Source organism: Anolis sagrei, chromosome 1, assembly GCF_037176765.1.
Source record: "Anolis sagrei isolate rAnoSag1 chromosome 1, rAnoSag1.mat, whole genome shotgun sequence".
Classification (NCBI taxonomy): Eukaryota; Metazoa; Chordata; class Lepidosauria; order Squamata; family Dactyloidae; genus Anolis; species Anolis sagrei.
The window spans coordinates 187,446,441-187,460,705 of record NC_090021.1 but is presented as its reverse complement, the minus strand read 5'-3'; the positions used below and the strand labels follow the sequence as shown (position 1 = coordinate 187,460,705).

At 40.9% G+C, this 14,265-nt stretch overlaps 1 protein-coding gene across 1 annotated transcript in view; it reads right to left on the bottom strand.

Annotated features, from left to right (window-relative positions):
* The window catches only part of PDE1A (phosphodiesterase 1A), a 179,240-nt gene extending 165,214 nt beyond the window's left edge, over positions 1–14,026 (bottom strand). Inside the window, exon 1 of the mRNA XM_060780091.2 lies at positions 13,134–14,026. Within this exon, the coding sequence (XP_060636074.2) occupies positions 13,134–13,237 (104 nt within the window). The 5' untranslated portion in view covers positions 13,238–14,026. The remainder of the gene's footprint in view (positions 1–13,133) is intronic.
* Positions 14,027–14,265: the final 239 nt, after the last annotated feature.

Genomic DNA, 14,265 nt, shown 5'->3' with positions numbered 1-14,265 from the left:
CCATACAGACAATGACATAACAAGGCCTGAAAATGATAGCAAGATTTATTTTGTTGATTGCAAAGAGAAACACATTGTGTTATGTTCAATTAAAAAGTGGATTTTGGAACATGAAAAAATTATAACCCAAAATCAAAAGCAGAATTGTAATAGGTTGTTGTAGGCTTTTTCGGGCTATATGGCCATGTTCTAGAGGCATACATGGCCATATAGCCCGAAAAAACCTACAACAGCCCACTGATTCCGGCCATAAAAGCCTGTGAATCAAACTAATAGTTATCTTTGTACTATCATTTGGGGAAGAAGTGAGATATCCTTTCTTTGTAACTGTCTCAGTTTAATGTTATATGCAACTACAGAAGCTGAACATATCCAACTTCAAAATTCAGAATTGTTGTCCACTGTTCAAACCACAACCCCATGCTCACTCTCTATTATATTAACAGCAGTGCAATACAGTATTTTTGTTCGTAAAATCTTATTAAATGCACATAGTGTGATATAATTTATTTATTATTATTTATTTATTGACTTCACCCCAGCGGGGGATTCAAAGTGGTTTCCAACATAATTATGGCAAAATTTAATGCCTCACATACAGAAACCTAACATAACAATAACATATAATTATCTATTAAATCATAAAACATGATTTTGTTTATGCTTGCAGTTGTGATACAACTGGGTGTATGCCAAATTGCCAAGTCAAACTATGTAGCAGAGATGTCAGAGGAGGTCTGGCACAAGAAGAGGAGCAGCACATAGCATCCCCTCCTTTATTAATATTCAGAGTATGCAAAACCACTCAAGTTGTGTTAAAATATGAAGACAAAAATCCATTACTCTCCACTACTACCACCACCACCACTGTAAAAATTACATTTTAAAAACAAAACTAAGAATTACCTGCCCTTTCCTGGCAATCTAAATCATTCCAGTTTTTGCAGAGCCCATTTCACTTTCCAGCTGGAATCTGCTGCTGTGCATTATTTAGCTTAATTCAAACTTTCTAGCAACTTTTAAAATGTACTATATATCCTTAAATGTGCATTGCAGAATGCATTGGTGGTGTGTGTTTTGCACACAGATTTATGAGATCTTTCACCTTCCCTGTTAAAGATTGTTTGTGCTTTGACAAATTATAATTACCAGGATGCCATAGCATTGAGCCATGATAGTTAAAGTGGTGTCAAACGGCAAAGATTCTACAATGTAAAGGCATTTAGTGATGGTAGTGACGGTGGAAGTGGTGGTGATGGTGTGATGATGATGATGATGATGATGATGATGATGATGATGATGATGAGAATTAGAAAGATCAGATGGGGAAAGAGGAAATAAATGTTATCCTAACCCAAAATAAATCTCAAGAAAGTGGCTTAGCATGCAGAATCAAAGCTTTGAGCAAGTAAAAGAATACAACTGCATGGAGTAAGAAAAAATTGCTGTCTTTTTCTGGCAGATTTCCTGTGCGTTTAGCCACTGTCTGACAAACAAAAATCCAACGGCTGAACTTTTTCCTAATTCAGGAGCTGCAGTGCTGGGAATAATGTCAGTTTTTTGGATTTCTGCCTGCCAATGCAGCTGTTCAAGGGACTGGAGCCCTGGCAAGGAAAAGGTGGAAATTCAAGGCACATTTCCTGGGAGAACATCCAACAGAACTCAGGGCCCCTCTCTCTTGGGCAGGCATGCATCAGAGTGGATGGAAATCCAGTAATTTATGGACTTGTCTAAATTTGTTTTCACAAACACTTTCTTCTTCCTCACCACCAACATCTACAACAATCAGAAATAAATAGGAACAAAAGGGGAAATGAAGCAACAACATTGACATACTGACAATAATACAATGGCCAGTATCCAATCACACCATTCCAGTGCTGCAATCACCATTGTGCTACAAGTAAAGGGGAGAATTCCAACACTTTTTGTTTACACAGCTATAAGGCAGTGGTTTTTTTTTGTCATCGAACTTTATTATATGGAGGTGGCAAATGTGCATAGAAACAGGACTGTCACCTTTGTTGACTGTTCCAATCACACTATTCCAACCCCAACCCATTTCCTCATGGGAAACTTTGCCCCTGCTATTGACAGTAAAATTCATCAATAGTCCCAGATTGCACCACAATGCTGCAACTTACCTATTGCAATTATCACTAGCAGCTTCTGTGCTGACGTGCTCACACAGAAGTGACATCAGCAGAAGGATTGTTCTCCTCTCTAATTATTCCCCCATAGTAAAAGAAGGATTTAATTCAATTTATTTTTTGCAACATTTTACTGGAATTGTGACTTTTTCTTGAAAGGCTTTTTAAAAAACAAACTAGATTAATGGAACCGCGGAGGGCCAAATTCAGCCACTAAACCGGAACTGCAGCCACGAGACCTTGGACTACTAAAGTATTGCAGTTGTGTGACACATGGAGTCATGCGATACTAAATAAGATACCACTATTTCTGATCACACTAATAGTGTGGGATAATGACATGATGCAATAAAGTCCTTAGTTGTTGGAAATGCAGCTTAGCTCACATTCAAGTTGATTGTGGTTGTCCAAGTAAGAAGCAGGTGAGAGGTAGAACCCCTCAGGTTCCCTGACTGACCTTAGTCTGCTTAATCTATATGGCTCTTCCTTCTGACTTAGGGCCCATCTACACTTACAAACAAAATATACTCATATTGTATTGGTCACTATCCTGACACATGACATTAGTAATGATTTGCATCCTTTCACCCCACATTCTGACCAAGCTCACATTGTTTCAGTTGAACCTCATGCAAAAATATAGTATAAATACGAATTAACGGCACTTATTTCTATGTATACATTAATCTATTAATCTGCTAATCATCTAATTTGTGAATGCTTAACCCAGAAATTTAGAGGCCTGACTGTATATACAAGAGGTTGGAATTGCTTGTTGAATCAACTTAATTCTGTCCCTTCGCCTTTGTTATTGTTATTCAACAGAGCTGCCATACTACTATTACTGCCATTCTGTTTACAAACCAAATAAGGCATAGTACAACCCCCAGTCCCAAGTTATACATCACTTCTGATGCCAGGAACAAGACTTTGAACTTGGTTTGATACCAATTAGACAGAAAGTGCAGTGGTAGAATACACAAGATTATGCTCCAGTTGTTCATGTGGAATTGCTGTTGGAATGCAATTTCCAACCCTATCTCAGTCAGCAAAATTATCTTGAGTAGACATTTGTCACTATGGCCAATGACATAGGGTTAATCTACAATGGCCAATTGTAATGGGACCAGTCCAAAGCAGAAAACAGGTTTATGTTGGAGTTGCTTTGTGGTCCACATTGTGACCGAAGTGCAGGACTGTATTGAAGTTTCAGCAAAACTCCAGAGCATTTGTCAACAACATGGGGGTTAAATAGGTTCGCCCCAATGTACCTTATGTTAAGGACCATAAGTCACTGTACGTACTTCTTGAAGTAAATTCTAGTCCACTTCAGAGCTTTGGGCTCATGTAGACAATCCCCAGTCAGCTGACTCCAAGCACCAATTCCAGCTCACGACTATGCCCAACAAAAGCGGAGATGATCAACTGTTATCTGGTGTTTGTCAAAATGCTTCCTGCCTATTTGTCCAGCAGATAGCTGCCCATGTCTTGAAGAACTTGCCTGAGATGAGACAGCAGTGATATAATGGCTTAGCAACTGGCTGTTGGACTCAAATATTTGGTTGCTGCAGAAAAATTAGAATATGATTTCTTGGCAGGAAAATAACACTGCAGATTCTTAAGAAGAGAATAACAGTGAGGTCAAGGAGAACACAGATCCTCTCCAAGCATAAAAGAAATTTTCAGTATATACTTGGGTTGTGATGTTTTCAATTGTTCTTCTCATTTTTTCCCTACTCATTGTATATGGGTAGCTGCGTAAACTGTATCATACTCCTTAAATAAACCACACAGAAGTAGCTGCAGCAATATTATTTTCTGTGCAGAAGACTATGTGCCCCATGCAAAAAAAATAATATCCTTTTTCTGCACAAAATAGTCATGTAGATATTGCATATATAATAAATCCCAAATGGTGAAGATACTCATCAGCCCATGATTCTTTTCATCAGCGTTTCTTAACCCTCAAAAATATGTTTTTGATTGTTTTGAAAATCTTTTCAAATATTCTTTCTCTACTTACATGTTCTAGCGTGCAGACGCAGTGGCAGAGCATTCTAAATAAATGTATTTCTTCGGTTCTAAGACACCATCAATTGTAAGACACACAGTACCACCAAAAGAAAAAAATATTTATTTATATATACAAAAGCACCTGCAGTTCCAAAATGTACCATATTTTTAGAACGATTTACACCAAGAAATTCAGAATACTAGAAATCCCAGCATTTCATAGATAAAGCCTACCAGTTGAAGCTCTATCAATATGCTATAATACCATGTTGTAAAAATTACATAAGCAATTTAAATAAGAAATATCACACAATAAACTGCCAGGAAGAGGGGGCATTGCAGAAAAGTAGTACATTCCTCCCTTTACAGACAAAAAGAGGCATACTCCAGTATTATATGTATATTATGGACCTCATCATACTGGCCAAAATTGCCATGCATTGTGGTGAATCTAACATTACCCAGCACGGGGAAGTTGTCCCCTGCCCCACATCACCTGGCTCATCCCACAGGGGAAGCATCTGCTGCCTGATTTCCCCCATTGATCATTGAGCACAGGAAGCCTCTTGTGTTGCTGCTGTGGCGGCATATGCCAATTTACCTTCCCTTTTGTGATGGAGTCCCCCAGGAAGTACCTATACATCATAGGATGGGAGCCGGTGGACTCCGTTGCAAAAGGGAAGGTGAACTGGCATCTTCCACTGAAAAATACAGTACCTATCCTGAACTAGTTCTGGAAACTTAACAGTTCGAAAACATGCAAATGTGAGTAGATCAATAAGTCCTGCTTCTGCGGGAAGGTAATGCTGCTCCATGCAGTCATGCTGGCTATATGACCTTGGAGGTGTCTATGGACAATGCCAACTCTTTGGCTTAGAAATGGAAATTAGCACCACCCCACAGAGTTGGACCCAACTAGACTTAATGTCAAAGGGGAACCTTATCCTGAACTAGAGATGGGAGAGAAGCAGTTCAAATAGTTAGATTAACAGTATATTTATCGGCAAAATTACTAAATTCACTGTACTGAAACTTGTACCCAACCAAGAATTATCCCCATCCCATCTGAGTTAGTCCTTGAGTCAAATATATTTTGAAACCACAGTTACTATTTCTTGCTCGCAACTTTATGGAACAGGCTTGGAAAGGATCTATATCATCTTTCAAAATGCTTTGACTCTGAGGATCTTTACATCACCTACTGGACCTCTCTCACTGGATTGTAGAAATGGATGCAATATTTGTGGTTAGTTGCCAGTTTCAGTTTACAGCAACCCTATGAATGGGAGACATCCTGCCATTAACAACCCTGCAAAGACCTCGTACGTAAAGTGCTGTGGCTTCCTTGTTCCAGTCAATCCACCTGTAATGGGGGGTTTGTGCTTCCGCTTTAGTGAGCATTATAGTCTTTTCTAATGAGTCATCTCATCGTATGTCTGAGTACAATAGGCTCAGTTTAGTCATTTTGGCCCTCTCATGAGAAGTCAGGATTGATTTCTGCTTGGATGAGCATAAAGAGGGAGGAATTAGTTACTGGGGAGTTTTGTCAATTATACATACACCATCAAATATATGAAATGGTGCCAAGAAGGTTCTGGTAATTCACGAAGGAAGAGGAAAACCTTCTATAGCATGGTGTTAGGAAGAGTAATGTGGAGAATGATTTGTAGAAGTTCTCTCTTTTTTCTGTTTATGTAGAATATAGCAAGGGATTTCACAATTTCAAAAGATTTTTTTTTTTTAAAAAAAGAGAGAGATAAAAACAGATATATAGTAGCATGGATTAGGGGAGTCATTTAACTCTAGTATGTGCCAGTGACATCTATTATTATTAGTCTGGTTGTTTCAATTTATTTTAATTAGTGTTTTGAACTGGCATGTTAATCATGTAAGGGGATTAATCTATATTTCATTTGAGTAATGTCCTATGTATTTTTGGAAACTTTTTAATTTTATTGTATACTGGTTTGCATCCCAGCCCTGGGAGACAGATGGGATAATAAATAAGTATGCAACCACAATATTCAGAGCAAGCTTTAAGTGACAGATATACGTTGTTACATTTTCCCATCAATAAAATATTATCTAACATTTTTTTTTAGTCATATCACCTCTTTGGAAATTTGAGATCAATAAATTGGTCCTAGAACAAATAAAACCCAAATCCTTTGTTGAAAGGTGATTAGCTGTCCCTGATTGTTTCTTGTCTGGAGTTCCCCTATTTTTTAATATTAGGAAAATTTCAAATAGGAAAATTTCAAAATGTAAAAGATCAGTAAAATGCAGTAATTCAAAGCAATGTCCACAAAAGATATAAAAACAATCCAAGGCAGTACTTATCCAGAAAGGAATCAACAGGTTGCAAAGATAATCCAGAAGGTTCTAGACCACAGCAAAATGCTTCGTTTTTAATTTTTGTGGTGTGAAATTTTACCTTGGCATTTTAATGATGATATTTTTAATTATCTTTTAACTTAATCAAGTTTGAATGTTTGTTCACTATTATGGGAGTCTTAGGATAGTGATTATTGTCTATTTGTGCATGCTTCTGTTTTTGTTTTTAATGTTGATACAGTCAATGGACTAATCAATAAACTTTGCTTGCTAAAAATCTCTATAAGAACAAGACCCCTTGAATAGGATTTCCAAGGCACATAAACATGATTTTCTAACGATGCCTGATCTAACAGGCTTTCCCTTGAAGCAAACCTTATATCCCAAAGCCCAAAAATTGGTTTCGTTTTCCCCCACTCTTGCCTCTTATCTGACGAAGCCTTTCGGAGTGACGTAAACGTTGAGTTTGTTGTTGATCCTGGCTGAACTCTAGCCGCCTATTTTTCAACTCCCTTTCTGGCTGCTCATTAACATTTCCAGGTGTCAGATTTTTTTTTCCAAACTCATATCTTGAGAGCTCACAGAAAGAGGGAGTAAACCATCATCCTTAAGCCCAGCAGGAATATTCTCATGAGAAACTGCCCTTTGCACTGCAGCCTCTTTGTCATTGTCTGCATGAAAATCATTGGCCAAACCATCTCCATCTTGCACCTCAGCCTCAGCACCATCATTTCCCTCATCATGTACCACATCAAGAGCATCATGATCCTAAGCATCATGAAACACAAACACAGGCTGATTCCCAACAGACCCTAAGTAGAAAGTTTAGGGCAGAGGCTAGGTAAATGACCTTGGAGAGCTGCATCTGGCTCACGGACCTTAGTCTGGGGACCCCTGCCCTAAAACGTAAGCACTGGGGCCAGAATACCATATCTCCCTACATCTATCTGCCCATGTTTTAGGATGGAGGAGACATGTGAGAGGGCCTTTTCTGTGGCTGCTCTCAGACAATGGGGGTCCCAACCAGAGGAGAGTATATTGGCTATCTCACTACTTCCCTTCTAGAAGGAGGCAAAGATCTTTTTTTTACTTAGACAAGCTTCAGAGTATGAACTTCTTCCTTTTGAAGGATTAGGAGAAGGGTTGCTGTGCTTTCTTATCTAGTCTGCCCTGACTGCTTTTAAAGCAATTTCAAGGCAATGCTACTTTTTAAAGAATTAGATTTTAAAAAATACAATTTTTGTACTGCATTTTGCCTGAATCTTTGTTGTGAACTATCTTAGTTCCCATATTGGGGGGAAAGTGTGATATGAATCAAATCAAATAAAAATTACATTGGAAAAAAACCTCACAAAAACCTTTTTTAACCACTGAACAGGCCCGTAGCCAGGATTTTGATTCGGGGAGGGGGGGCTGAGTTTGATTTGGGGGGGGGGCTGAGTCTGAGTGAAAGATGGTCTACACTAGCAAACCTTTTGTATCGTTACCCCAATACCCCCATGCATATGAGATATATTGAGCATGGTGATCAGATCATGATATGAATAAACATAACAGTTTAAATAATGTACCAGTAAGGCCTTCCCGCGGACCACCATGAGAATTTCGAGGGGGGGGGGTTGAAGCCCCTCAAGCCCCCCCCCCCCCCCCCGGCTACTGAAGAACAAAATTGCCTGCCACGGAAGAACAAAATTATGTACCTAAACTCTTCCCAACTCTATATCTTCTAGGGTGTTGGACCACAACTCCCATCATTCCCAGGCAACAGGCTATTAAGCATAGTGCTATCTGCAGAGTCATAACCCAACACATCTGGAGGACCCAGGGCTGGGGAATGCTGACTAAAAACATATCTTCAATGTCAGCAGGGCTTAAGTTGCTTGTTTCCATTAGAAAGAATGTCTGTTTTGCACTAATATATAATCTTAAATGGAAGCATGCCTAGAACTGAAATGCTGACAAGCAAAGAACAGGGATTAATTGTTAGAGGTAAAGGCTATAGCTATTAAGATAGCAACACTTCTCTTCTTTCTCCCTGAGTGCTGTAAAATAAGCTACTGACCCGAGATGTTAAAAGATGTGTTTAAACCAATTTGCAGGCTGTAGAAGAAGCTGTCACATTCTCACCTCCCAGATCACCAATAAGCCTGCATGGGACTTTGCTATATACAGTAGAATTGCCACTGAGTTACAGGAACTGCTGGACTCCGGGGAAGAAACTGTGATTAGTAAATAGCTGCTGTGAGCATCACAGTTCACAGTTATGGCTGTCCTTTGCTCTCCTGATGAGACTGCTGGAAGAAGCAGACATGCTCCAGGTGCATAGGGATGAGGGCTGGGAAAGGACTCCCTTGGATCTCACCTTCTCGAGAAAAGCAGCCTTTTTCACACTGCCCAAGAATGAGTGGAAATGCACCTCAAGAATTTGCATATTTCACAGGTTTCTGGGGCTTTTTTGAGAAATGAAGTGTGATCATATTGTACACTCATTTTAAAATGGGAATGAATAAAATGGAAAGACACAAGGAACGTCTTTCAACTCAAAACAAAATGATGAAAATGAGGTAGTATTTGGATGCATATAATAAAATTTAGACTGAATGATTTCTATATCCCTAATACAGGTGTATACTATACATCTGTATCCAAATGTAATACGTTCCTGAACTGCAGAAACTCTGGATAATAGAGAACCCTACTGATATTAATGACTTGCAATCACCCTAGAAAACAGGAGCAGCCGGTGGCACAATGGGTTAAACCCTTGTGCCAGCAGGACTGAAGACTGATGGAGGTTCAAATCCAGGGAGAGCATGGATGAGCTCCCTCTGTCAGCTCCAGCTCCCCACGCGGGAACATGAGAGAAGCCTCCCACAAAGATGGTAAAGCATCAAAACATCTGGGCATCTCCTAGGCAATGTCCTTGCAGACAGCCAATTCTCTCACACCAGAAGCAACTTGCAGTTTGTTTATTTATTTATTTACTATATTTTTATACTGCCTTTCTCAGCCCTTAGGTGACTCAGGGCAGTTTACAATGGCAACGATTCGATGCCCAAAAACACCATAAAACATTTAAAAACATTAACACATAATATAAAACTATAACAAGAATACTAAAAGTATTCAAGTCACCCTAGAATATATTGAAAATTCTTAGAGAGGTATCTTTTCTAGGCATTTTCTAGATCATCAGCACAATTCTATGGAGATTCCGGTGGAAGTCTATCATAATATCGCCTGGAGGACCTAGATAATTTCTAAAGAGGACATACTTTGTCTGATGCAGGTTGGTGAAACCTTGGGTACCAGTCCCACAAGTATTATTTATTTATTTATTATGTTTATTTATATCCTGCTTTCGGACTCTAGCACTATAATAACTTATAGTGTTGCTAAGTTTTGTGCTGCAGCACTTAAAATTAGATGGATGATGATTGACCCCATAAAGCAATACCCTGCTGGGAATGCAGTTAGAGCAATGTGTTATAGCTAAAATGCTACTAGACTTGTAATGTGCCCCTCCCTTCCCCTTTAGTGCCCCCCTAAATGTTTTGACCCCTATCAGTCCCCCCCCCCCCCCGGTTCCATACCTGTTACATTAGCCTGTGTTTTAAACTGTGATTTTAAACTGTTTTCTAATCTGCTTTTTAATAACTGCTTCACTTTGGAGCTGTGTTTCCCTTTCCAGGATGCTTGTGCCCTGCTTTGTACTTTGATCATAATAAAGTATTGTTTTGTATTGTATTGTATCCTGCTTTTTCTCTCCATACAGAAACTCAAAGCGGCTCACAACTAAAAACATTTCAGTACAACTTAAAATATACAAATATACAATTATTAAAACAGTATTAAACAACATTAGTATTAAAACAATCCAGGTTAAAACCATAAAGGCATATAAACTCATATCAAAAAATCACAGCAGCCCTTGATGGTCTTAAACACCTTCTTCTTTGGAAGCCTGCCTTCTGGACAGCAGGCCCCATCCCTGCTGCCCCAGAAGGATAGCAGGGATGGGGCCATTCTGGTTTCCCTGGGTAGAAGGGGGCTCTAGAGTTGTGGGCAGCCACCAAAGGTCTGTTCTCTCATTCCCACCAACAGAGCTTGAGATGGAGGTGTGACTGAGAGAAGGGCCTCTCTTGAAGATCTCAGGGCCCAAGCAAGTTCGTATAAGGGGATATGGTCAGCCAAATAGACTAGATCTTAACTGTCTAGGACTTTAAAGATCATAACTAACACTTTGAATTGTGTCCAGAAACAGATTGGCAGCCAACAGAGCTGCTGCAACAGGAGGATTGTTTGCTCCCTGTAGCCAGCCCCAGTGAGCAACCTGGCTGCAGTTCTTTGGACCAGCTGAAGTTTCTGAGCACTCTTCAGAGGCAGCCTCATGTAGAGCACATCACAGTAATCCAGATGGCCTGTAACAGGTGTGTACTACCATGGCCAGATCTGGCTTCTCAAGGAACGGGCATAGTTGGCACACAAGTTTTAATTGTGCAAAGGCCCTCCCAGCCATTGCCAATACCTGGGCCTCCAGGTTCAGTGCTGAGTCCAAGAAGACCCCCAAACTGCAAACTTGTGTTTTCAGGGGGAGTGTTACCATATCCAGCACAAGTTGGATCTCTATTCCCTAATCTGCCTTCCGACTAACAAGAAGTACCTCTGTCTGTCTGGATTAAGTTTCATTTTGTTTGCCCTCATCCAGTCCATTACTGATGACAGGCACTGGTTTAGGGTCAGTACAGCTTCCTTGGCTTTAAGTGGAAAGGAGTAGTAGAGTTGGGCGTCATCTGCATTTAGGTGCACCATTTTTTTTTAGCCAAAATGGCCCACATGGCTGCCAGGAGCTGCTTCTTCCCTTCTATTCGGGAGCACCCAGCACATGCTTCCATAACCCCATTCCTCAAACCCAGGCCCCCTTGAAAGGAAGAAAGGGAAGAATCCCATGACCAGATAGAGGAGCCACATAAGTTCCACATTGTCACCAATGGACCAGATCTTCCCAGATCTTTTGGCTGCCTAGCTGAAAACAGATTTTTCCATAAACTGATTTTCGGGAGGCTCCCAAAAATGGATCTGGGTACCCAACGAAATTTGGATACCAAAAACAGATCATCTTCCAGCCAAACTGCACAAGCCTAGTCTTTCACCTTCTTTGCCAAATAATGCTGGTGCTTCACCAAAGTACAGTTCCCAAGATTCCATAGAACTGACCCATCATTCTTAGACTGAAACATTTATTAGTAAACTATGTAAATGAGTTAGTCAAGTTTCTAGTTTTAGGATTCCCTCTGGATAGCAGACTGAAATTCAAATCTCATTCAGAATTCTCTGCACTTTGTGGTTGCACAAATTAACCAATTTCCTTACAAAGCATTAGACTGGAGAATTACAGTCACGAATGTTACATTCACACACTGTAAACAATGCTGCAGTAGTATGGTTACCCCCACAGATGAACCTGCATGCATGAAATAGCTTTTTTGCCTTCACTCTGGGTACAGACCACCATATGGTTGCTAACGTGGAAAAATGAACTTCTCTAAAGAAAGTTATTATGTATAGCAAAAAAGAGACCCTTTTAAAGAGTCAGCTCCTCCATGCTTATTAGTCTTTATATCACCACATCCTGTCCAACCAAAAATGTTCAGTTTGATCCCTTCTAAGATCTCTGCAGGTTACCCCATCATGTCTTCTCCATGCACTTAATGGTCATGGAGGTAGGAGTGCACTGTGATGTTTCCTTGAGCCTATTTCTCTTATTTATTCATTGTGAACGCATGCACACCAATCACCACAAATAAATCAGCTGGGAAAATCTTGGTCTGAAAGAATCCATGAAATGACTTCTGAGCTTACTATATGCCAGAGAAGAGAAGTGAAGAGCAGAGCAAAGCAGAGCAGAGAAGAGAGAAGCATTGTTTTGAATAGGAAGGAAATACTGGACAAGCCTCACCCACAAATGTTTTAAATGGTATCCTACATGCGTAAACTTGCAAAGACCTATCACCAACCTGTCCCAAGACACCTAGTTTCACTACAGAAAGTGTTTGTTTCTTCCAGAAATCTTGACACCAGTCACCTAGCACATGGGGAGAAAAAGTATCATCACACTCAGTGCCAGAGCCCCCGTGGTGCAATGGCTTAAACCCTTGTGCTGGCAGGACTGCTGACCAACAGAGAGTGGGTTGAGCTTCCTCTGTCAGCTCCAGCTTCCTATGCAGGGACATGAGATAAGCCTCTCACAAGGGTGGCAAAAACATCTAACATCCGAGCGTCTTCTCGGCAATGTCCTTGCAGATAGCCAATTCTCTCACACCAGAAGCGACTTGCAGTTTCTCAAGTTGCTCCTGACATGAAAAAAAAACCCAGTGTCTAAGAGGCAAATTTGCTAAGAAAGTGGACAGTAGTTTCATACTATCCAGACATACCTTGTGCAATGTATATTGTGTTTTCAACAACAAAAAGACCCACAACAACACATTACATTTTTCCCCAGCTTATTGCCCAATGACTTACTAAGCAGCACTATTAAACAGTCTGCCAAAGCATTTTTTTCCCTTCATCATGTTCTGAAAGAACAACTGCCTTGGAAAGGCAGGAGCCAATAAAGTGGAGAGGTGCTTTACTCACATCCCTTTCAGACGTTGCCACATTTTCTCGGTGTGCCCTCTTATCGGATACTTCAGCAGAGCGCTGTCCATTCCTTCATTTCTCTCAGTACCTGTGGAGCCCATGGTGGCCACTGTCCCGCGGCAGTGACAGAATTGGTGTCAGATTCAGCAGCAACAGAGAGGGAAAGCCTTCTCCAGTCCAGCACAGATGTCAGACGATCCACACATGTTAGGTAGCAGCTGCTCTCATCTCTCTCGAAACCTATCAGGATTACAGAAGGGCCGAGGGAAGCGTCTGCTTCGATTGCTTATTCACTTGGCTAGCCAAATCCGCACTCTCACTGTCCGCCCCCCCTCCCCACTGCCACACCAGCCCCTTAAGCACACAGCTCTCCTGACCTCAAAATCAAAGATTAATCCAGTGAAGCAGAAAATGTACCGCTCACTGCTCTGTCCTCCCCCCGCTCCTTCCTACACACTTTTCACCACTTGTCTCAGTTCAGTCGCTTGAGTTTAGTTGCTCTCAAAATGTCCAGGAATCTCTGGCTGATCATCTTAACTGGTCCAGGAGGCAGGGGAAGATGCCCGTTCTCAGCACAAAATGCAATCAGGAAGCAGGTGGGATAAACCAATCCCAAGTCCGCACCCGCCCTGCGAAAGGAAGCATCTGCCTAAATACTGCCGCTTTCGTCTTTTTTTGAGTGGATCTTGAATTGCTCCTTGAAGAACAAACAAAAAGAAATGCCTTGTGAGATGAATCAATGGAAAGCTGCTGGCACTGGTGAGTGCAGATCACCCGCGTAAAAGGAAATTAGAGAGCTCTACAGGTTGCTATTGAAGGAGCGTGCTCTAATTGAGACTATTCACCTTCTCCTAGCAACTTCACACAGTGGGTGACTGCATATGAAGCCAGCTGAACATGCAGCAGCTGCCACACAGACTGACTCCTTTGGGACAGTGGCATGTGAGGCTCCAAATCAAGAGGGGGGGGGGGGGGGCAGGGGAGAGAGAGGTGAGATTCGTGTTGCCTGAAAAGATGGAAGGAATATTTATTGCAAAGCGAAAGCTGATTGAATGCAAGCTAATTGTTCTGCCAGTTTAACAGAAGAGTGCCAATTTCTGTCGCCAAGCCAACCTTGGTCTTTCCGCTG